At 34.3% G+C, this 25,723-nt stretch overlaps 2 protein-coding genes and 1 non-coding gene across 3 annotated transcripts; 2 read left to right on the top strand and 1 right to left on the bottom strand.

Annotated features, from left to right (window-relative positions):
• Positions 1-8,054: 8,054 nt before the first annotated feature.
• LOC132054141 (receptor-like protein 7) lies at positions 8,055-8,756 on the top strand. Its single transcript, XM_059446202.1, has one exon. The coding sequence runs from the start codon at positions 8,055-8,057 to the stop codon at positions 8,754-8,756; it is 702 nt and encodes a 233-aa protein (XP_059302185.1).
• A 3,024-nt stretch (positions 8,757-11,780) lies between these two features.
• Positions 11,781-14,033, top strand: LOC132054140 (receptor-like protein 50). Its single transcript, XM_059446201.1, has one exon. The coding sequence runs from the start codon at positions 11,781-11,783 to the stop codon at positions 14,031-14,033; it is 2,253 nt and encodes a 750-aa protein (XP_059302184.1).
• Positions 14,034-24,104: 10,071 nt separating this feature from the next.
• On the bottom strand, positions 24,105-24,206 carry LOC132054978 (U6 spliceosomal RNA). Its single transcript, XR_009414450.1, has one exon. It is a non-coding gene; the product is annotated as a U6 spliceosomal RNA (small nuclear RNA).
• Positions 24,207-25,723: the final 1,517 nt, after the last annotated feature.

Raw genomic sequence — 25,723 nt, 5'->3', positions numbered from 1 at the left:
CCTACTTTAGTCTAAATCATTTGGAGGCTTTGGCGCAGATCCAAGAATTGCATAGTTTCTGCAACAAAAATGACTTCTCCAAGAACACATTTAGATATTTACCTAAACTAGTAGGTTTTTGAGCGGATTGTAATAGACTCGAGATAGATTTATCAAACTAATTAGTCACCTCCACAATGCTCAATGAATTCAATATGTCAAATTAAAACTTAATAATCTCAAAATTGCAATAAACTCAGTCGCAGTACTCAATACAACCCAAATTCTAATAGTTCGACTAAAATAGACTATAACAACTACTAATTCAGCTCAATTAATCAACTCAGCCATTCCAGCTCCATTAGATAACATACTTGAAATGGAAAGCAAATTGAAGCTTAGAACACAATCTGTAACTTGATAATGGTTTCCAGTCACTTAGAGAAGATACGAAGTAACATAATTGGTTGGGAAGAAGGGAATTTAGGGGAGAGAGAGAGAGAGAAGAAATTGGGGTTTTAGGAGAGAAGAAGAACACGAGATAAGGGTGAGAGATTTATCAAATTTGCACATTTTCCTCATCTGTATTTGGGAGTACTTATACTTGGCTCCATCAAGCAAAAATCTACACCACCCATTCTCTTCTAGTCTGAGCAGCACGATCACTTAACTTACTTTTAAATGATGTCCCTAATTTCGTTAATGAGCTGATTAATTAAAAGACCAAATGATGTCGTTTTTAGTCTAATCTATTATTAATGACTCAGAGGTCATTACACAAATCTTATGTTAGCCCCAAGACGTTGGTCTGTAACTAGAAAGCAAAGCGCTTGAGCTTCAGAAGCTTCTAGTCCAACAGGTCCGTTAAATGGATTACATACCAAGCTGGCCCTTGGGTTTTGTTCTAGTGGTAAGAGCATAGTGCTTGATGTGTGAATTCGACGCATGTCACAGGTTTGAATTTAGCTACAGATGAAAGCCGGATATTTAGGTAGAGAAGGATATAGACGGACGAACCCATTTTTTGTCAAATTTTAGACTGTGAGTTACTGACCATACCGTGGATTTCTTGATTAAAAGAGAATACGTGGGACTTGGTCGCTGACTTGAAAGAAAAATTACCAAGATAAATTTTTCAGCCACTCTTAAATGTTGTATGCATGGCCTAGACGAGAAAAGTGGGGAACACTGGAAAACATACAGAGTTTATAATTGGGAAAATTTCAGAGACCTCCCTCTAAATTTGTCTTTGTAACACACACACCTCTATTGTGGTTTGAGATATTACGTTTACCTCTCTTCTTTTGATTTTTTTTTTTTTGTAACGAAAGTTGATTTAAATGGTAAAATTATGTAATGTTCTAAAATTGTCCCTCGGTGACATTAATCGTTAAATACTACTTCATTCATCCCAATTTATATGACACTCTTTTCTGTTTTAGTCAGTCCCAAAAAGAATGACACCTTTTGATAATTATAAATAACTTAACTTTAAAATATTCCTTTTACCTTAATGAAATAATTTCTGGCCACAAAATTGTTGTTGGCTTGTTTTAGACCACAAGATTAAAAACTATTCCTTTTTTTTTTCTTAAACTTCGTTCCAAGTCAAACGCCCTCATATAAATTGGAACGGACGGAGTAGTAAGTTCTATAACGCATAATTTTTTTCTGCTACGAAATGGAACTAATAGCTATGAGCAACACGTCTCGGTTATAAGAAATGGAACTATTTTCAGTTTTAAAGTTATACGAAAAGTCAAGTTTCTCAACCTCCGGTTTTATCGGATTTTTTGGTTTTCTCGAGTTTTCCGGTAAAGTTTTCATACAAGACATATAACTTGTGCTTCAAATATTTCTTTAGTGTTAATAAGATACAACTATCTAATTAAGATAATTTTTTAAGAAAATAATAAAATGTGAGATGAATAATGACATTGTACTAAAATATTCAACAACAAAAATAATGAAATCGCATAAAAGAGATATTGCTAATTAATAAGCCATAATGAAAATGATCATAATCTAAAAGTGCTAAGTCATGATAAAATAAGTACGACTAATAAGTATTAATTACATGACTGACTAAATATTAAAGAAAAATAACATTAAGTTACGCATTTTCAATGTTAAATGAATGCAAACTAAAGAATAGATATCCAAGATTATTATCATTCCTAGTGTTAGAATTGAATTTCTTTTGTTAGCATTAGTATTGATTTGGTTTTGATGTTGGATTTTATTTGAGTTAGTAATATCTTTGAGCTATAAACTTATTGGACTATTCAGAATTCTAAGTTCAAGTTTGAAATAATATGTTAATAGACAAAAACTATGAACAAGTTTGAGAAATATTTTATAAATTACATTACAAATAAATACCTTTATGTATAATTTTTTTTTAAAAATTGTATACATGCAATGTCGGGTTGGTTTGGTTCGGTTTGACTTTTTTTAGTTAAAACCAAACCAAACCAATTATGGCTTCAAATATCAAACCAAGTCAAACCAAACCATTAGTCGGGTTTCTTTTCCGGTTTAACTCAGATTGTCGGTTTGGTGTGGTTTGTCAGTTTTCTTGATACACACCTACTTTAGGGGTCATTTGGTAGGGGAACAAGTTATCCAAGATTAATTATTCGGGGATTAGTTATCCTGAATTTAGTACTATAGTACTATAGTCAACAGAAAACTAAGTACTATAGTACAGAGAGAATATTTAACCAAGAAATTAAAATGGTGAAATGTCTGAAGGAGGACCTCACTGGAAAAAATGGTGGTGCAGCCATGAATTTAATTAGTTGTGTATTCCATGTCTTTGTGGCGCCTTCCATTGGACTCTTTCAATTCCCTCAAATTTCTATGTGGATATGTGATACTTATCTCGTTTAAACTACTTATCATGTTTTAAGTTTTTCTCAGATATGAATATTTTTACTTTCTGAGATTAGAACTTACATGTGCAAAAAGTTTAGTAGCTTCCGAGGAAATGCACGTGTTCTTAATTTCTAACATTTTACTTAATAAAAGAATTATGGTTTGATGCAATTGTAATATTATATTTTATTTTTAAAACCCAAATATAGGAAAGATTATTTTGGAAGTTTCTTATAATTTAAAGAAATTGTCTATATATGCTCATACAAACGCGTAGCACAAAGAATATTTGGGAAAAGGTTTTTGTTATAAAACATAACATCTACTAAAAAATAAAGCCATGAAGAGTAGCATTGGAATATTATTAAAAAAAGTTTCATTTAAATCAACTTTCATTACGAGGTAAACATAATATCTCAAACCACAAGAGAGATATGTGTTATGAAGGTAAACCTGAAGGGTAGTCTCTGAAATTACCCCATTATAATTTTACACTTTTAAAAAAAAAATTGGGGTAGGAGAAGGGAAAATATGGGAGAGGGGAAATTTTACACTTGAATATTGTATTCTAATTCCTAATCCTGCAAGTGGAGAAAAGAAGAAAACAAATGCTACTCCCTCCTCAATTTATTTGCTTAGTTTTGACTTGACACGAAGTTTAAGAAAGCATAGAAGACTTTTGAATCTTAAACTAAAGATATGTAGAATGTACCAAAATGCTCTTTAATCTTGTAGTCTTAAACGTGTCATGTGTAAAGTTGGAATTAAAGAGTTGCCAAAAAAAAAAAAGTCATTCTTTTTTGAAAAGGAAATAAAAAGGTAAGTAAGACAAACAAATTGAAACTAATGGAATATTTAATAATAGCACAAAAAAATCCCACACGTAACAAGCTATAGTGAATTCAGATAAAGTAAATTTTTGTCAAAGATAGCTATAATTAGTGCCATTTATATTGAAGGAAACCATCAGTCCAACTTGCTCAGCCTCACCAAGTCAAAAGAGGAAAAGTAGAAAAACTGCATGTCGTGCATATTGTGCAAGTCGACCAAAAGTGTCCCGTAGTGTGTCATGCAGGACAATATGACACTACGTATTTTAGGGACTTGCACAATATGCACGACTCAAGTCAACAGAAAACTAAGTACAGAGAGAATATTGAACCAAGAAACCAAAATTCCAGTCCTAACCCACCCCATACATAAAAGATTAATCAATTTTTTGGCCTGAAATGTCTGAAGTAGGACGTCACTGGAAAAAATGATGGTGTTATCTTGATCTTTGAAAAAATCAAATGTAGAGCAGCCATGAATTTAATTAGCTGCCTATTCCATGTCTTTGTGGTGCCTTCATTGGACTCTTTCAATTCCCTCAAATTTCTAGGTGGATATGTGATATACTTATCTCGTTTAAATATCAAAGGTTGGGATTTATTTAATTAAATGTGTCCTATATTATGGTCAAACTCAAAATGATGAATATATATTTCCACTTTAGCCTATCAGTCCTAAAATATGATCTCCTAACATTTTGACACAAAATAAGTTCCTTTAAATAAGGAATAGAATTGATTTGCCAAAAAATATGAACTAATAATACACAGAAGAAATCAAATGGACTAGGCTAGCTTTACAGCCTAAAAATGAATATCATATTTTCTTTTGTGATTAATACCTTTTATTTTTCATGAAACAAATAAATAAATTTTATCTTTTGGTATCCATATGTATGGAACCTTGGAAAATGGAAAGAAGGAGAAATAGAGAGAAAGTACACCAAATAGGAACAATTGGGAAAATGGAAAAGTAGATCAAAATACTGCAATTGATTGTTTTTAGATAGGGGTAATTTAATAAACTATACTTTGTATTTGTTACACCTCGGATAATTTCCCCTTAGCATACAGCGAATAGACTCACGAAAGACATGACGTATACGAGGTTTAGAAAAGTAAGAAATAGTATTTGATGATTCTAATTAAGATTTCCAAAGACATTCGGGTTAGCGAAAGAAAGTTGTTAAGGGAAGCGAGTTATAAGTTGAGTGTATCGGATAAGAATTTCGAGCATTAAGTTAACGACGTCTTAATAACACCTTGAGGAAGAGTTATAACGTCCCTTAGAATGGTATTGAAGTGATGAACAAGTGTTAAGAAGGTTCCATAAGGATCGGAGATCAAACGAGTCGACGAAACAACTCTCGGAAAACTGGACAAACCTACGGCCAGACATCGGTTCGTATAAAAAGTATGGACCGTATGTCCAACGTAGATCTAGCCCGAGAGAGCATACTTCAATCGGACCAGATCTACGGCGTACATACTGACCAGAAAACATACGGACCGTATGTTGGTCCGTATAATCTCTCGTCGGGATCGAACTTGAATTAATATAAGGGACCTCTCCTCACTTCATTTTCATTTCATTCTTCATCTCCACAACACAAGAAACCTCTAGAACATTCCAAACACTCCATCCACAAGAAAACCAAGAGAATCAAAGATCAATAAGAAGAAAATGAAGTGCATCAAGTGTATGAAACCTCTCTAAAGTCATCCAACCAAGAAATCTCAAGAAAGAGAAAATAGGGTTTTGGTGGGAAGAGGTGTATTAACAACCAAGGCTTGTTTCTTCATCAGTTAAGGTAAGTTTCATGACCTTTCCATGTTATTTGAGGTATTAATAAGTTGAAACACATGAATTGTAGAAGAGTATAGCAAATGGGTCATCAATGTGTGAATAGTGCCATTAGTGAGTAGTAGTTGAATTGAATCATGAAAATGGATATGTTGAGATTATAAATACGTTATAAATGACATTTAGAACATGAAATAAGCATTGGATATGAAAGAATGTGATAGTGAATCTTGGCCATACTTATGGAGAGTTGGGATGAAATTGTGAAATGTGGGCAATGTAATTAGATGATTCTTATTGTTTATGATATTGTGATTGTCGTTATGAATGTTGGGAGTTGATGTGGAATATGAAGGAAAGTAGTATAAACAAAGGAAATGTCGCCCAAATTTCTCTAGCCATAGTAAGTACGTTTTCATGATTGTTTAGCTAATGACGACACGAATTCCCTTGAAGGTATAAACGAGTGCATTAAAGGAGAACGAGCAAGCAATAGAGTAGTTAAACGACAAAGGTATGTAAGGCTAGTCCTTTATTTCTAAGGCATGAATCTTATGGTATGAATTTCCTCCTTCTTTATGAATTTCCTATCTTCTAGAAAACTATGAGTCCTTGTTCATGAATAGCCATACGAGATAAGAGATATGCTACGAGTATGATAATGATAATGATAAGCTTAAGTCTAAGAGATGCTATAGTCTATGATATGATGTTCCTATAAAGCTAATGAAGCTATCCATAGTTCATTGATGTTGATTATTGTATACACTCACCTTATGTGCTAATTCCTTCAAGGTGAGGTGGAATGTTCATGAATGCTCCATAATATAATCGGGGGATTCACGACCTTACGTCACCCCTATAAAGTATAATCGTCCATGAGTCCCATGCATGCATTATGATGAATTATGATGAGCAATTATGATGGTGCCATGATATGCTTACGAGACGAATAATGATGACGAGTCTACGATGAAGTATGATTGATATGATGATATATGTGTGGTATGATGATGTATATGCATATGTGATGAATAATAATGGTAAGTATACGGTATATGTTATGAAGTTCACGTCATGGACATGATATTGTTTTTAATAGATTGTCCTTAATTTAGATACATGTTTTATGGAAAGTCATGATAAGCTTATGAGATGTATGTGATGATAAGAGATATACCGAGCCTCGTCATAGCCGGGTACGGAAGACATATATGTGATACTGTCGAGCCACTACGTGGCCGAATACGGATAATGTTTAATTGTGTATAAGCAGACACAGTACTATGATATGTATATGTATGTGTTATGATGAATGCAAGGTGATGATAAGGTTATGATTAGTTATGCTAAGGTTATGGTATGCTTATGTGACGTATAAAAATGTTAAGGATGATACCGAGCCGATATGGCGGCACGGGTCGTATTGCATATGTAAGTGTGTGGATGCACCAAGTGTATCTTTAGAGGAATAAAAAGGGGTAAGTACGTACGACGATTGTCATGAAGGTATTATGAGATATGGACAGTTCCCTTATTTTATGCTATTCCTTATATTCCTATTATGTATTGTTATTATTGATGCTCTACATACTCAGTACATATTTCATACTGACGTCCGTTTTCTTTGGACGCTGTGTTCATGCCCACAGGTAGGCAGGGAGACGGTGCCGATCCATAGGAGCTAGTAGCTGATTGTGAGCACTCCATTTTCTGGAGGTGTCGTTGATTTTTCTTTTGGTACATATATGTGTATATTCATATTTTGGGGCACGACGGGGTCCTGTCCCGTCCATATGTCTAGTACTCCAGTAGAGGCTCGTAGATACGCAGTGTGGGTAGCATGATCCCATGGCTTTTATGTATATGCATGTATATATTATTTTGATAGTTAAGGGGCTCACGTTTATGAAAGTAAATATGTTTTAAATGCTAATAGCTTTCCATGATTATGAGTAGGTATATATAAATATATATATTATGAATGAGAGCAGATGAGCAGTAGAATGAGCGGTGTTCGGTGGTCAGCCCCGGATACCCGTCGCGGCCCGTAGCTCGGGTCGTGACAGTATTTTTTCTTTTTCTTAAAGGAGTGAAAAGTGCTAAAAACGACAGTTAAAATGGGACGAAGGAAGTAGTTACTTTAATACATATAAATTGTTGAATCCTCTTGATAGTCAAGTATATACAGTGCCACTTTGGTATATGTATTGACCCCTTGTGCAATTTTAAATTTTTGGAATTTTCTTATATAAATTACTGATTTCGTCACTGATCATGACACTCCTAAAATTTTCCCATAGATGCAGTAAGACTGTTGAAACCACAAAACGACCAAAGAAGAAAGAAGAAAATTAATTAGAGAGAGACTTCCGCATGCACGACTCAAGTCAATAGAAAACTAAAGAGAAACCAAATTGAGGATTTATCTTGTTGGAGACAAATTAAAGGCAATTTACGTGATTCTTCGAGGTCTTGTTGTGACTGACATGCATGCCGCACATCTTTCCTATAAAAGGCAACTTATCATTCGTTCAATTTCATTACTATAACATTGCCTCACTATGAAAATATCATTCATACATCTTTCTTTCATCACCGTCTTGGTGGTACTTCTTACTGGTTCTAACTATATTACTCAAATATATGGCCAATGTTTGGGTGATCAAAAAGCCTCATTAATTAAATTCAAGAATAACCTCACGTTCGACTCTTCTTTGTCAACCAAACTAGTCAAGTGGGATCAAAACGCTGACTGTTGCCTGTGGCCAGGTGTAAGTTGTGATGAGGAAGGTCATGTGCTTGTTCTGGAGTTGGACGAGGAAGCCATTTCTCACGGAATTGATAACTCAAGCAGTCTCTTCAATCTTCAACATCTTGAGAAGCTGAATATGGCTAATAATACGTTAGAATCTATTCAAATACCAACAGAAATTTATAAGCTCAAAAACTTGACATACTTGGATCTATCCTTTGCTGGTTTTGATGGGGAAATTCCAATTGAGTTGTCAAGATTAACACATTTGGTGTTTCTTGACCTTTCTTCTTATAATTCCGACGAATTATCCGACGAATTACCATTTTCTCATCCTTTCTTAGAGCTTGGGAGCACAGATTTGAAGACACTGGTCGGAAACCTAGCAAATCTTAGAGAACTTTATCTTGATGGAGTGAACATTTCATCGAAGGGGAGTGAGTGGTGTGTAGAGAAATATAGCAGAAGAAAGGTAAATCGGGAAGACCTTCTGCTAGCCCAAGATCGTTAACTAAGATCGGAAGATTCAACTAAAGAAGAGGAAGTTATGAAAAGGAGAATTTGGTTGAAGAAGACTTTCTTGAATTGGCTTGAATGACTTACAATTGGGTTGGTTACAAATGACTAAGACCACCCCTATTTATACTTGTGTAAGAATGGTTCTAGAAATACTTCTAGATACATCTATTAGAAAAATCTAGTTATCTTTATCTCCTACCACTACTCTAGAATCTCTTGATATTATTCTAGATACAAAAGGATCTAGATAATTCTATTCTCAACTATAAATATCTAAGTGTCTAGAATTTCTAGACATTTCCTAATACAATATATATCAAAGATATTACATTATAACTTTCTAGAAACTCTTCTAAATATCTATGATATTTATTCTTCCACAAAATTAACTTTAATTTTTCACACTCCCCCTTAAAGTAATTTTTTGGAAACTATCCTGAACTTGTCGTGGAAGAACTTAGACGAAGCTTTTGGACGTGCCTTGGTGAAGATCTCAAAGAATGTTTTCTCGACACTTCTTCCTTCTCCAAATGATGATGGTTTTCCGCTGATAATTGGGCCTCCAAAGAAACATGAATACGTCTTGATAAAATTTTCATCTCTGTAGCGGGAGACTTGCCACTATTTCTTTTTGGCCTTTGCAAACCACGTGAATCATCTTCATGTTGAATTTCACATTCTTGAGTTTCCAGACTTCCCCTTTGTCTTAGCTCCTTAACAATTGTGTTATCTAGAGAAGCACTAGAGTCGGTGACGATCTAACCATGAATTTCCTTCAAAGCCTCAATACCAGCATAAGATCCACCACTAGATTCCCTTTCCAGCTCCTCAATAAATTGTTTGGCAACTTCAGAGCTTCCAAAAAACATACCGTTTGTGTCTCCATATGAAATTGAGCCTTCAATGCCAACCTCTTCCTTTATTTGACCGTCGGCTTCTCCATCGGCTTCCAGTATTTGATCTGAGGTAGTAATTGACTCTGATACGGCAGATGACTGACTAGAGACTTCAACTTCCACTACAATTCCCTCAATGCTTTCTTCAGAATGGTCACTATTGCCATATATAATTTTAGACACTGCCTGCTCAGGTTCTACTTCAACATCCTTCACGTCCAAACCTTGATACCAGTTTCAGCAACTGGTTCGTTGATTACCCTCAATGGGCCAGCCTACCACATCACTAGTTTGAATGTCTTTGAAATCTTCTTGCTTCTTTGATGTCACCAATGCCTTCCTTCTCCACGTGATGGACCATATTATTTTCCGTCACAATTATATCACAATCATTATGTTCTCGGAAGTTGGAAAATTTAGATTCATCTCCAGTGAGACGGTGTCCACATCCTGAATCCACAATCCAGTCTCTTTCGAAATTAAGGGAAGCCAAGGCGTCTACTGCTCGAGTCTCAGCTACAAAGCACCTTCCCCAGTCTTCTTCTTCTTCTTCTTCAGAAGCTTTCTCGGTTTGTGCCATGTTGCTTTCTTTGGCTCGGCAAAATCTTTTTATGTGTCCTATTTCACCACATCGGTAACATTTAATATACTTCTTACCATAATTAGAAGACTCTTCCTTCTGTCTTGGCGAGATTGACCCCTCATGGAATTGAGAATGTGTCGTCTCTCTTGACTACTTCGCTTTTGTCTTCCTTTAAAATTCCTCTTGTAAGCTACAAGAGCATTTCCTTCCCCTTCTTTAAAACATACTAGTCCATCTGTTTGGCTAGTAGCTCCTGTGATGACAACAAATTCTCAAACTCCTCTAAGGATGGTTGTTGAGCCCATCCTTGAATTGATGTAACTCACCACGAATGATAATTCTTCTCATTCGTGCTTTAGGTAGCATCATCCGTATTTAATAAAGAGATCTCCGAACATAAGTTCTTAATCCTCAAAAAGTACTCGCAATAGAAAGATTACCTTGAGTGGTGTTCGCCAATTCATTCTCCGAAGGCTTCATCCTTCTTGTTGAATGTACTCGATTGAGGGAGGGTCCTCCATATCTCATGAGCTGATTTGCACCTAATAATATGATCAAATAAGTTGTGAGAAATGGACCTCTTTAGGATGAACTTCGCTTTCGCATTAATTTGCTTCCACTTCTTGTATGCGCTGCTATTTTCCGGTCCTTCAGAAGGAGGACTTGTGTAACTTCCATTGACAACATCCCACAAATCCTCACCCACAAGGTATGACTCCATACATGTCTTCCATACCTTGTAATTGGACTGGTTCAACATTTCCATCCCCAGTCCATTAACACGACCGCTCAAATCCATTTAGAAACCAGTTGAATCTACCACTAACCCGATCTTGAAATAAAACCTAGAAGCCAATCTACGGCTATGGCTCTGATACCATGTATAGAAATATAGCAGAAGAAAGGTGAATCGGGAAGACCTTCTCGCTAGCCCAAGATCGTTAACTAAGATCGGAAGATTCAACTAAAGAAGAGGAAGTTATGAAAAGGAGAATTTGGTTGAAGAAGACTTTCTTGAATTGGCTTGAATGACTTACAATTGGGTTGGTTACAAATGACTAAGACCACCCCTATTTATACTTGTGTAGGGATGGTTCTAGAAATACTTCTAGATACATCTATTAGAAAAATCTAGTTATCTTTATCTCCTACCACTACTCTAGAATCTCTTGATATTATTCTAGATACAAAAGGATCTAGATAATTCTATCTTCAACTATAAATATCTAAGTGTCTAGAATTTCTAGACATTTCCTAATACAATATATATCAAAGATATTACATTATAACTTTCTAGAAACTCTTCTAAATATCTATGATATTTATTCTTTCAAAAACTTAACTTTAATTTTTCACATGCTCGGCTGTATCCTCATCTCTACCTCAGTTGAGAGTGTTGAGCATGAGATATTCTGGCATTTCAGGCCCTCTTGAGCCTATCCTTTTAAATCTTCACTTCCTTTCAGTCATTCGTCTCGATGGCAATGACTTGTCCCATATTCCAGAATCTCTAGTAAATTTTCCAAAATTAACTACCATGAGTCTCCGTAGTTGCAACTTGCGCAGTTCATTTCCCAGTAAACTCATTCAATTACCAACTCTACAGGAGCTTGATTTATCATACAATGAAAACCTTACTGGCACTTTACCTGAATTTCCACAGGGAAGTGCATTAAGCGAAGTAGTTCTTAGCCACACGGGTTTCACCGGTTGGCTTCCAGATTCAATTGGTAATCTTAGTAATTTGACCCGGCTTGCTCTAAGTTCATGCAATTTCAGTGGGCCCATTCCATTGACTCTGGGAAATCTCACGGACCTAGTTGGTCTTGACTTGTCATCCAACAGCTTTAGTGGCTCAATCCCACTCTTTCACAAGGCAAACAAACTCTATAGCATTGACCTCAGTACTAATAATCTAACAGGTCCACTTACTTCTGCTCATTTTGGAAGCCTAGACCTTGTGTGTCTATACTTAAGCGAAAATTCCATCACTGGGACAGTTCCGTCAGTTCTCCTTTCCCTCCCTTCATTGCAGATCCTTTATCTTCGGAAAAATCACTTCAGTGGAGAAGTCCATGAATTTGATGCATCCTTCTCTGTTTTGGAAAAACTTGATTTGAGCAGTAACCATCTAAATGGATCGATCCCGCGATCTATCTTTAAACTAAAAAGGCTTTCAGAGCTCTTGCTTTCGTCCAACTCGTTTAGTGGGACCATTAAAATCGAAGTGATGAAGGAACTACCTGGGCTATACTGGCTTGACCTTTCTTACAACAACTTGAGAATTGATGTACAAGGTAGTAATTCGACCTCATTTCCCTTTCCCCAGTTGTCTGTAATAAGGTTGGCCTCATGTGAGTTGCAAAAGTTTCCAGATCTTACAAACCAGTCTAGTATGTTGGACTTAGACCTTTCACTTAACAACATTAAAGGACAAATACCCAGCTGGGTTTGGAGTGTTTATTATCTGAATCTTTCTTGCAATCTCCTGGAGTCTCTAGAAAATCCTTACATGTTTACCACTCTTCAGTTTATGGACTTGCATTCCAACATGATCAACGACAATCTTCCCATCCTACCTACTTCTCTCACCTACTTATCACTTGCCAAAAATAAGTTTACGGGATCAATACCGTCTTCCATATGCAATCTAGATCAGCTTCAATTTCTTGATATGTCAAACAACTCCTTGAACAACAAAATACCTCCATGTCTACTCCAAAAGACTGACCTTCTCGTAGTGTTGAAATTAGGGAGAAACAAACTAAGTGGCGTCCTTGCTGATACATTTGCTCTGAATTGCAATTTGAAAACTTTAGACCTCAGCAACAATGACTTAGAAGGAAAAGTTCCAACATCCTTGGAAAGATGTGCATTTCTGGAGGTTTTTGATATTGGAAACAACAAGATTAGAGATACATTCCCATGCATGTTGAAGAAAATATCCAGTTTGCATGTCATTGTCTTGAGGTTGAACAGGTTCCATGGGAATCTCCAGTGTCCTATAGTTAATAATCAAACCTGGTCAAAGCTTCAAATTGTGGATCTTTCTTCCAACAATTTCAGTGGAGATCTGCTACCACAATACTTCTCCAGCTGGAAAGGAATGATCTTGAGCAGCAATTCAATGCAGGGGCACCAACATTTGCAAGTTGATTTCATCATGACATTTTACTATAAAAATACAGTGACTTTAAATCTCAAAGGTCAGCTAGTGGAGATTTTGAATATTGTTGAAGCTTTGACATCCATTGATTTCTCGTGCAACAACTTCCAAGGAGAGATACCAGAGGTATTGGGAGATCTCAAATTGCTTTACCTTCTTAACTTCTCACACAATGCTTTGACAGGAAACATACCAAAGGCCCTTGGAAAGTTGACTCAGCTTGAATCCTTAGATTTCTCAGTAAACCAGTTAAGTGGGAGAATTCCAGACGAGCTTGCGAGTCTCACATTCCTTTCTGTCTTGAACCTATCTTTTAATCAACTTTCTGGTAGGATTCCAAGTGGCAACCAACTTCAGACATTCTCAGCAGATTCCTTTGAAGGGAACATAGGGTTGTGCGATTTTCCTTTAAAGAAAACATGCAGTGAAACCAAATTCGAACATGATGAAATTGACGGGAAATATATAAGTTTTGCCTTGGGATCTTCTGTGGGTTTTGGCATCGTGATCTGGCTGTTTTTGCATTGCCGAAGATACAATGAGCTCGTTGATAGACTTCTTTTCAGAATTTTGGGTCAGCACCAAAAGAGTGGCCGGAATAAAAACCCAAGGAGGTCAAGATAAGTATGGCCAGAAACTTTGATGTTTGATTTTTTACATTCTGTTTGAAGGAGTTCATAATATTCTGTTCACTTTGTTTTTTCTTTGCTTTATGTATGTTCCTCTACATGGACTTAGTGCCTATTGAAAACGATGTGTTTATCATGTTTTTTTAGCTGTCACCCCAAAGAGCTTAATAGCTCTGAGTGAAGCTCCTGAGTTTCCATTAGCCCCTTTTTAATTGAAGGAAGAAAGCTATTGAGTCAATCCTTCAATAAAGAAAATAAGTAAAGTTGTTGCTGGAGGTACACATCCCTCTTCTCGGTGTGGAATAATATACGAGCGATTTCTATCATCAAAGATTTCTTGTCCAGTTTTTATGCGGCTCTTTCTAAAAAGAAGAAGAAAGGCTTCTTCTAGACAAGCTAGCTCTTTTCCTTTATTCTGATTTTGTTCAGAAAGAATGATTAACAAATACTAATACTTGCTGAAACTTTTGTTATTGAGGAAATGCAGTAGCAAAGCTATACTCAGATCAAAATATCAGATATCTATGCGCTATCAGCTCATCTAATCAGTATCACTGAGAATTTATGTGATCTTACAACAAATTCTATGTTTTCTCAACAAATTCTGTTTCAAGCAATCAAGTTCGTTGGTGCATGGCGAGTTGTCCAATATCTTATGATGCATTTATTAGACATAAGCCACAATTATGTAGAACCTTGGACTAGTTACGACAATGAACATATTTATATAGGATAAAATTATTACTATTGGCACGTGATAGATAACAGAGTATTAAGCAAAGAACAGAGCAACTGCAAATATTTTAAAGCACAATCATTGTACCCAAACATGAAGTGAAAATGCCTAGTGCCTTTGCAACAAACACTATATATATTTTTCACATTTGGTGATGTCTTTTGTATCTAGTTTTATATTCCAGCAGATCCAGCTCACGTGTTATTTCAGTTGTGGATTTTCGTTAAGGTAAACAGATTGTAGTAACCAGATCCCGTCATAGAACCTCTGGTTATTCATTATAACCTAGAACTTAATCCAAAATACCTGAATTATTGTCAAGACAAATTACTTTGTGCGAATGTTATTTTGATGAAAGCTTGCTCGTCTTGCACTTGTTACTGCAATCCAGCAAGGGAAGCATGCTGGCATCAGTGTCAGTATGTTATTGAATGCTTTTAACTCGGATTTCCAAAATTTGGAGTTAGGAATTACGATCAACATTTCAGAGAAGAAGAACACTTAGTTTGTACTCAATCTGCAATTCAGAAGCCTTTTGGATGTTTATTTAATTATTTTGATGAAAAAGACACTTTCATAGCACTTCATCTATTTCCAGTTGGTGTTTATAAACATATCCCTTGTATGCATCAGATAGTTATCACTATTTCTTTTGCCGAGAATTGAAAATTTAAATATTTCTTTGTTAAATTTGTTTAGTCTTTAAGCACTTTCACAATTTTGTGGAGATGTCTACATGCTAAATTCAGGTAATTTAATTGATCAAATCATTATTCAGCCTAAGTTCACCCTGACCCTCTACCTTGAGTGCATAGGATGGGCTGAATTGTCTCAACAGATTAGCTTCTTCAAATTGTGATCATCGAGAATGTTTATAATGACAAATAATTTGATATAACTATTTTTGGAAAACACGACAAATAATTTGAGGTGGAGGAACTAGTACAAAGGGGAAATTTAACCAAGAAATTAATATCCTGTCCTTACTCCTAACCCACCCCTCGCGTAAAAGATTAATCAATTTTTTGGACTGAAATGTTTAAGTAGGACCTCACAAGAAAAGTTGGTGGTGCTGTCTTGTTCTTTTGAAAAATCAAAAATGGAGCTGCCATGAATTTTATTAGTTGCTTATTCCATGTCTTTGTGGTGCCTTTCATTGGACTCTTTGTTGTATACTTATAACAGGGGTGGACCTACGTGATTGCAAGCGGAAATTGAACATTAATATTAAAATATTTTATATTTTTGTATGTGTGAATATCTCTGGAAAACAAAAAATACATAACTAAATAAAGATTGAACCCTCTCGCCAAACCGAGGATTGTGGCGTGCGTAGTGGTTCAAGCGGATTCAATTTAGTTGACGTTTGGGGTTTGAAACTGGATTGCATCATTTTGCTTTCTATAACTCTTTGTACGACCTCACCCTTCCCTTTTCTAAAAACACACAAAAAAAAAAAGTCTTCTACATTACTCAGGCATAGTTTCATAATTCCATTTCTTGGTTGACTTTTGTCTTCACTGTTTACATCTTTTTTTCTTGAACATTTGCCTCCCCTTTTTCATTAGCAATTCTCAAATTTTTTCGTAGAATTGATGTTACACTTTTTCTTAAAAAAAGGTCCAAAAAATATGTCACATTTTTATAATTAGAAACAACTTAACTTTAATTCCCTTTTTACCCTTAATAAAATAATTTATAGTCATACAAATATTTAAGGTTTATTTTAGACCACAAATTTTAAAAGTCTTTCTGTTTTTTTAATATTTTGTTTATTAAAAAGTCTTCATGCAATCAGCATAAACGAATCAGACTTTGTTGCCAAATTCAAAAGTATCTTCAAGTATATCAGTTGTTTATAGTTTAGTTTATTCGGAAAAGGCTCAAATATACCATCCAACTATCGGAAATGGCTCATTTATGCCACTCGTCAATAGTTTGTTCATTTATGTATCCAACTATAGGAAATGGCTCATTTATGCCATGGGCCAACTATATGAAAAGATTTATGCCACTCATCAATATGGAGGCCACGTGTCATATATGGTATTGTAAAATCAACTTTAATGAAATAGTGGATGAGTCATTTATATTAATTCCGTGGTGGTGTAATCATACTATTGATAGTGGCAAAATGAGTCATTTAGGTGATTGATCATAAATGATATATCAACGATGCTTGGATGGCAGAGGACTATGTTATTGATGAAACAAGTGAGCCATTTCCGATAGTTGGATGGCATATTTGAGCCTTTTCCGTAGTTTATTTTGGTTTAGACTATAAGTCTATATTGTTTGTTTGTGTTGCATATATCGAACTATTTTGAAGCAACTATTTAATTTAAAAGGTCATTTTGGTTTATTTTGATGTTTTGTTCAGTTTGTCTTTTGAAGTTTATAGCTCTTTTGTGGTTAGTTTATAACTCATTTGTTTACACAAGCGAGCAGAGTTATTTTGTTTGCCAAATTGTTGTGTTAACTAGTTTGGTATTAAAAAAATACTTGTTAAAATTTAGAAAAAAATGAAACTTTGTTAAATTAGATAAATTGTTAAAATAAATAGATTTTTTTTTTTAAACTTTTATCAAGTCATTTGAAAAAAATTAAAAACACAGTTTCAAATGACGTTTGAGGCTATATGAAAAGAAAAATAAGTTCACAAAAATTACTTTGGAGCGGATCACTGTAGCTTGTTCGAGTGCCATTTCTAGAGTCCTCGGTTGAAATTCTTATCTGTCTATATGTATAAAATGCTATAGATATTAAATCTGCCACGCAGTAAGAAGTGTGCGCCTGGTGCCACTGGCAAAGGGCTACACACTCAGCGCAAGTGACTGACTTCGATTCCACTCGCCACAAGTTTTGCTCTTTTAGCTTTCTTGCAAAGTACACATTTTACTTTTTTTGCTTTTAGTACAACATGTCTATACTTCAGTTCTTTTCTTTCTTTTTTTCTATTTCTTTAATTTCTCTTTACTTGCTATTCTTTATTAATCCTAGTTGACTCTTTTTTGGTTTAATTAAATTTTGACTTTTTTTTTTTTAACACTTCCTCTAATTTCTTTAAGTGCCAGACTCGATGAGTACTAATTTTTTAAGAAGTTACATTAATATTAATAATAATATGTGTTGAAAAATAAAAATAAGTTTCAAAAAATGAATGTTGATTATATTATAGTTTTTAGAATTTAAAGAGTTATTTCGATGTTTACCCAAGATCAGGCTAAGTGAAGAAAAGGCTAAAATCTTTGATTTCAACTACATATACTACAATTTGTAAAAAAAATATTATAACGATAGTAGATGGTTTATACAGGTTCAGGTTTCTAACATAGAATTTTTTTAATTTCTCAAATTTTTCAGAGAATAAGGCCTTTTATTTATTAAAAAAAAAGGTAAGAAATCAGACAGCTTAAAAGAGATCATAATTAGACAAATCTTCATATTCAATCAATTATCCATATAAGTAAAAAAGATGCATTCGAACCGAAAGCCCAAAATTCAACATCCCGCCCGTTTTTGCGTGGCTTAACTTTCCAAATACGTCTGCTACCGATACGAATGGTCAACGCTTGTTTTGAAGGTCTTCAAATTTACATATATATATATATATAACATACATAATCAATGCATATGTTTTGTATTAACTATGGTGGTGTTTATTTATGGGCCAAAATGAAAAGATCCCAAAAAGGATTGTGCTGTGAACTGAATTCAACACAATGAATTGGTTGTGCTTATCAATTCCATCGTGGTGTAATCATTCTGTATGGCAAAATACTCGCAGGTGACTGCTCAGGATATATCAACGATGCTAGGATGCGGGCAGAGGACTATCGTGATAAACAATGGTGGTTAGGAATTGGAACCCACCAAGGACTATATCGTGATCCACTTTTGATTTTTAAAAAGATCGAGACAGCACCACCAATGTTTTTTTAGTTTTTACTTCAGACATTTCATTCAAAATTTGATTAATCTTTTACGTGTGAGGTGGATTATTAGGACTGCATTAATTTCTTGGTTAAATATTCTCTCTGTACTAGTTTTCTGTTGACTTGAGTCCTGCATATTGTGCAAAGCAACCTAAAGTACTTAGGGTCATGCAGGACACTTAGTTTTTCTACTTTTTCATTTTCACAAATACAAGTTGGACTGATGGTTTTCTTGAATCCAAATGATACTATCTTTCTCAAAAATTTACTTTGTCCGAATTCACTGTAGCTTGTAACGTGTGGGATTTGTTTGTGCTCTTAGTGGAGTAGTATTTTTTTCTTCTTTTCTCCACTTGCTGGATTAGGAATTGGAAACGCAATATTCAAATATGAATTATAAGTCCTTGTTTTGCACGACGGATAAGAGATAAATAATTTTGGAATTAAATTTGAAAATTATTCATACGTATTAATTAATAAAACAAAAATAATAGTTAAAATTCATGTTATTATTTATATTTAAGGGATGGGATACTAATTGTTAACTAATCCCCGAATAAATTAATCTTGGATAACTTATTCCCCAACCAAATGACCCCTAAAGTTGGTGTGTATAAAGAAAACCGACAAACCGCACCAAACCGACAATCCGAGTCAAACCAAAAGAGAACCCGACTAGTGATTTAGTTTGATGTTTGAAAACAAACCCGACCATAATTGGTTTGGTTTGATTTTAACTAAAAAAAGTCAAATCGAACCCAACCCGACATTACATGTATACAATTTATTAAAAAATTATACATAAAGGTATATATTTATTTGTAATGTAATTTATAAAATATTTCTCAAACTTGTTTATAGTTTTTGTCTATTAACATATTATTTCAAGCTTAAAATGGTCAATAAGTTTATAGCTCATAGATATTTGTAACTCAAATAAAGTCCAACATCAAAACCAAATCAATATTAATGTTAACAAAAGAAATTCAATTCTAAGTAACAAAGAAATTCAATTCTAACACTAGGAATGATAGTAATCTTGGATATCTATTCTTTAGTTTTGCATTGGTTTAACAATAAAAATACATAACTTAATTTTATTTTTTCTTTAATATTTAGTCAGTCATGTAATTAATACTTATTAGTCGTACTTATTTTATCATGACGTAGCACTTATAGATTATGATCATTTTCATTATGACTTACTAATTAGCAATATCTGTTTTATGCGATTTCATTATTTTTTGTTGTTGAATATTTTAGTACAATGTCATTATTCATCTCACATTTTTTGTTATTCTCTTTAAATTTTTTTTACCTTAATTAGATAGTTGTATCTTACTAGCACTAAAGAAATATTTGAAGCACAAGTTATATGTCTTGTATGAAGACTTTACCGGAAGACCCGAGAAAACCAAAAAATCCGAGAAAATCCAAGGTTGAAAACCCCAACTTTTTGTTTAACTTTAAAATTGAAAATAGTTCCATTTCTTATAACCGAGACGGGTAGCTCATAGATATTAGTTCCATTTTGTAGCAGAAAGAATTATGTGTTATAGAACTTACTACTCCGTCCGTCCCAATTTATATGAGGGTGTTTGATTTGGCACGAAGTTTAAGGAAAAAAGGAAGATTTTTAATCTTGTGGTCTAAAACAAGCCAAACAAAAATTTGTGGCTAGAAACCATTTCATTAAGGGTAAAAGGAATATTTTAAAGTTAAGTTGTTTCTAATTATCGAAAGGTGTCATTCTTTAAGGAAATGACTAAAAAGAAAAGAGTGTCATATAATCGGGACGTAGGAAGTAGTGTTTAACAATTAATGTCACCAAGGAGTAATTTTGGAACATTACATAATTTTACCATTTAATTCAACTTTCGTTACAAAAAACAATGGAGGTAAACGTAATATTTCAAACCACAATAGAGATGTGTGTTACGAAGACAAATTTAAAGGGAGGTCTCCGAAATTATCCCAATTATAAACCGTGTATGTTTTCCAGTGTTCCCCATTTTTCTAGTCTAGGCCATGAATATGGCATTTAAGCATGGCTGAAAAATTTATCTTGGTAATTTTTCTTTCTAGTCAGCGAAAAAGTTCACTTATTCTCTTTTAATCAAGAAATCCACGATATGGTCAGTATCTCACTATTACACCTCGAAAATTTTCGCGTTGTTTGAGTCGTAAGTAAAGTAATGTAAGCCGGAGAGGTCATGGAACCCTTACAAAGTTAAGGAAGACTTTTAACAAGTGCTAAGCAAGTGTTTAAGGTTCCGGGATCAAGCGAATCGAAGGAATTAAGTTTGTCGAAACTTTGGGAAAACTTGGCAAAATTCTAGACAGGATTTTTGATCCAACTTTAGGGAGGTGTATCTCTTAGAATATGAGGAGTTATGGAACGCACAACCTATGTAAATTGAGGTTCAGAGAGTTTTCTTTCCAATGCAACTGAAAGATTACAAATGTGAGATGTACGGTGGAATATACGGCTCGTACAAAATTGTACGATTTCTCCAATGCAACTCGACAATTGCACATGGACGAACCATCAACATGCACGTCGAGTTGAGGTGGTGGAACTGACCTTTGGGGGGGCGGGGGGGGAGGGTATAAAAACCCCACTCCGCCCCTTCTCCACAATTCTCCAACCTTCCAACACCTCTATATACCTTCATATACTCCTTTCAAGATATTTTACTCACTTGGTTATTAGTCACTCCAAATTTATACAACAATTAGCTCGGGAAGCCTGTGGCAACATCAAAAGTATTGTAATTAGTTGTGGAATGAAACAAGGGAGGCCAGATCACGAGTTCGAAGCTAGCAAGGATCAATCCAAGCTTAGTAAGGTAAGATCTTCCCTTTACACCTATGAAATTAAGTTGATTCAAGGTTATATCTCATTTGAATTATGACGTATATGGTCGAATTGAGTAAAAGACGGATCAACCCTAAATTGAATGTTATTGATTGGGTAATATAGATATGGGATTGAGCTTGATGTTGCATGTGTTGAGTTGGTTGTTCTTATAACCTTGGGAACGTAGTAGAAACAGAGGAAATGCTGCCCAAATTTCCGTAACCCGAATCACCCTTCGATATGCAACTCACATACGTTGATGTACAAACATGATAGGTTATAACTAAGGACATATCTTTCAATATACCTTCGGGGAAGGAGCGAGCATCTGGATAAGGACTCGTTCAAGGTGACGGCTCGACAAGTAAGGTATGTCAGGTGTTCGTTTTCCTCTTTCTTTGGAACGAATCCAACTAGAACATGAACCCGAGCGTTCCATAACAATCCCTCCATTCCTGTGCTTTGTATTTCAAATTTTAATGCCTTAATTATCTGAATGATTCGTGAAATATTGTTATGTTTATCATCATTAAGTTATTTCTTTGACTCCGATACGAATTTCATAATTCATTCAGAGGTTACCGACCTTACATCACTCCAAAAGGCCTAATGTTAGTTCATTGGCTCCTCATGCATTATATATATATATATATATATATATAATATACATACTCATATATATAGTGTCTGAGAACGCGCGTTGCGCGTGCCCCCATAAATGAGCACGATGTGTTTGAATTATAAACAAAAATTAAAGAAAGAACTGTAAGTTCCAGAAATTGAGAATGTTGTAGCTTACTTAATAAATGAGTATGTGTTATCCCATAGAAGTCCTTGATGCTAATTGTGCATTACATTTTGAGGGATATATAATTCTCCTGCTCTCTCTGTGAGAAGATACTGAAGTCATAGGCTAGCTTCTTTTGTTGGAGTGAGTTTGTTATAGTTATAGGAAGAACAATTATCATGGTTGTTGCATATGTTGTGAATGCACATAAATTTGAACCTACAAGAAAAAATAGTGACTTTTATGACAATAAATCAAGATCGTCGAATTCATGATGGATATATAATAAAAATTCCAACTCTCAGTAGGAATTGAAAACCATGAACAATTTAGGAAAGATAATTTACAAAATATCAAAAAGATACTTACCCCAATAGGGAGTGAAGCTCTATTAATCTCAATTCATTTTGCTCCTCTTGAATCTTTTGATCTTCCTCCGCCAATGTTAACCAGTTCTCAGAATTATGTGAGCACCACTCTTAACTGTAAGCGTCAATTATGTCATGAATCACATCAACCTTTAGTGCATAAATTGCATCTTCAAATAGAAAAATTAGAAAGCAAAATAGGTTAGATAACAATATACTGATCAAGGAACAAAAATATATGCTTAGAATTTAATAACAGTTAGAATCAAATGTTATAAGATGAATATTTAGATGGGGTACGCCACTTAATTCCATGGACAAATCTGTTCCCTTCTCTCACCCCACCCCATCCTTCCCCCTGTTTAATCCAAAGTACCGTCTGCACTTGTACGTAATTACAAGAATACAAAAAAGAATTATCGAACTTACAGATAACTATCATCAAGAATAGAAAGAAGCCATTGTTTTACCTCAAAAATTGGAATTCTACATATGATTTGGTGAGAGATTACGTGGAATTTGATATCAAGAATATGGGTACTTGCAAATAAGTATCTCGTTTCTCATTTCTCATAGGAATCAAAGGGCTGCTGTTTCTTGATGTAATATGTGCGTGGTAAAAAAAAAATATTTGTTCAGACTCATAATTGCTATTGATTCAACAAATTTCTACTGATTCTAAAATATAAATGACAAAATTGTAACAACAGGCTCTTCATTTGCTCAAACATTATCATGGTTATTAATGTTTACAGTATTTATTATGAAATGCTTTTATGTTTTTGTACATTAAGGTTGAAGGGATATACAGAGTATGGTTCTTTTCCGTTGTTGTTCCTTGAGCTTTCATTCACATGGTTATTGATGGAACTAATCAAGTCTACATTAAATTCTCCAATGCAACTCCTCAAATTTTCCACATATTCTATAGAATAAAAATTGATAAATCAGTGACATTTCAGCTAATTTATTAGACTAAACAAAAATTGATTTGAATTAATGATAGGAACTTCTAATCCCACATTTATGTGATTAAAATATTACTATTTCATTAGATATTTAATTAGATTTTTATTTAGTGAATGGGCAAAATGGTAAACTAACTTTGAAGGTAGTAGTTTCCTACTTTTAGCCTCGTGGCACGTGCATTGCACGTGTATGCCGAATCATGTAATACACGATTTTATAAAATAATAACGATATTATTAAAATAAATTTATAGGTAAACTCCAAAATGACTATAACATAAAGAAATCCATTAAAATCAACCTAATTTTAGATGAACTTTCAGTATATCATTTCATTGTCATACAATGAATATAGGAGCATAACTCCATAACTAACATGAGAGGGTTGCGCATTTTTCCCATTTTAGTTCCGAAAAACGTAGAGTGTTCTCGTTTTGTGTGTGTCATCCTTGCGCAAGGGTCATACTAATCTTCTCAGTATCGTACCAATTTTATCGGATGTCCCCAAAGGGACCCAAAAAAGGTAGGGGAAAATAGACCTTGTGTGTACTAACCCTCTTCTTGTCACTAAAAATATAGCATAAATCAATTGCAGAATAAGATACGACACTCATTGCCAGCACTAACTCAGTTCGCGTGCATTGGGCGATCCCAAATTTTTACCAACGGGATTTAACATTTTAAAGAAGTTAATGATAAAACATTTTGTCAAACGGGCTGATAAAAAAATTTAAATCTAAATGTAAATTAAGTTATCAATAAAAATTAAATTAACAATATGTTAGATCAAAACTAATACAATGGTATGTTGTTTTGAAGTAATCATTTTTCCAAAGGAAAAAAACATAAAAATGCTAATGCAAAAGACATTTAAAGGAGAAAAAAAAATCATACTATAATAAACAAAAAAATAAAATAATAATGATTGAAAAAGTAACTAATATCTAATAAAAACTCGATTTAAAGTATAAAAAGAGTATGCTGGTTGTGGGGGACTATTAATAACGCACGATACTCTATTCATATACTACTCCCTTCATCCCATAATAAGGGACACTTTAGAGAAAAAATTTATTCCATAATAAGTGTCACCATAGGAAACCAAAACATAAATTATTTAGTTTTTCTAACTCTACCCTTAGATAAAAAGTGACAAGTTAAAGTAACATCTAAATGATGATTGGAAAGCCACATAGTTACTTGGTATTGTTGGATTCTCAATGTCAAAAGGTTTACTATTTGTGCATACTCTAATCAAGAGGAAAAAGTAATTAATTTTTACTATGTAGGGGTAATTTAGTAAACTTCACATTGTATTATTAATTTTAATATGCGTGTTTTTTTTTAACTAAGGTGACACTTATTATGGGACGGATCGAGGGAGTATTTTTTTTTTTTTTTTGAATGATCAATTTACACACTAGCGCCATGTTATATCCGATTTACTTATCATTCATAGCGGTAAAAAGACTATCACTTTTTTCGCGAGTTTCAATCCACGGCCTAACTTTGGTGCAATCAATGGGGCTGCTCCTCCCTTAACCAGAGATCTCGGGTTCGAGCCCTAAGTGTGGAAAAATTCTTGGTAGGGAGTTCTTCCCCCCGAATGGGGCCCTACGCGGCGCGAATTCGGATATTGTCGGGCTCCAATGAGGATACCGGACACCGAGTGAAAAAAAAAAAAAAGGTGCCAAGAGAATATACTACGGTTTCTGGCAATCAAACATGTGCTGATCACTAAGCTGAACTCTTGGGTGTCAAGAAGATTCAATATATGATATATAAACGTTGAACAAAAATTTAACCTTATATAGAAATTATAATTTTAGAATATACCATCAATAGATGAATCCCTCTGCCCCTTAGCTCCATCACTGTTCACGTCTTCAAGTTATAATTAGCAATCAACTCGAATATGAAATGAGAGAATGTAACAGATAGAAGGATATCAAATACTAAATAAACAGACATAGACCAAAGTGTGCCATATTGTTTCACGGGTTTCACATACATACTAAAAGAACTTTTAGG

Source organism: Lycium ferocissimum, chromosome 4 (assembly GCF_029784015.1).
Source record: "Lycium ferocissimum isolate CSIRO_LF1 chromosome 4, AGI_CSIRO_Lferr_CH_V1, whole genome shotgun sequence".
Taxonomy (NCBI): Eukaryota; Viridiplantae; Streptophyta; class Magnoliopsida; order Solanales; family Solanaceae; genus Lycium; species Lycium ferocissimum.
This window is presented reverse-complemented; position numbering and strand designations above follow the sequence as displayed.

What these genes read in the sequence shown, in the direction of transcription:
- LOC132054141 (XM_059446202.1), top strand. Translation starts at nt 8,055, where the DNA reads ATGAAAATATCATTCATACATCTTTCTTTCATCACCGTCTTGGTGGTA.
- LOC132054140 (XM_059446201.1), top strand. Translation starts at nt 11,781, where the DNA reads ATGAGTCTCCGTAGTTGCAACTTGCGCAGTTCATTTCCCAGTAAACTC.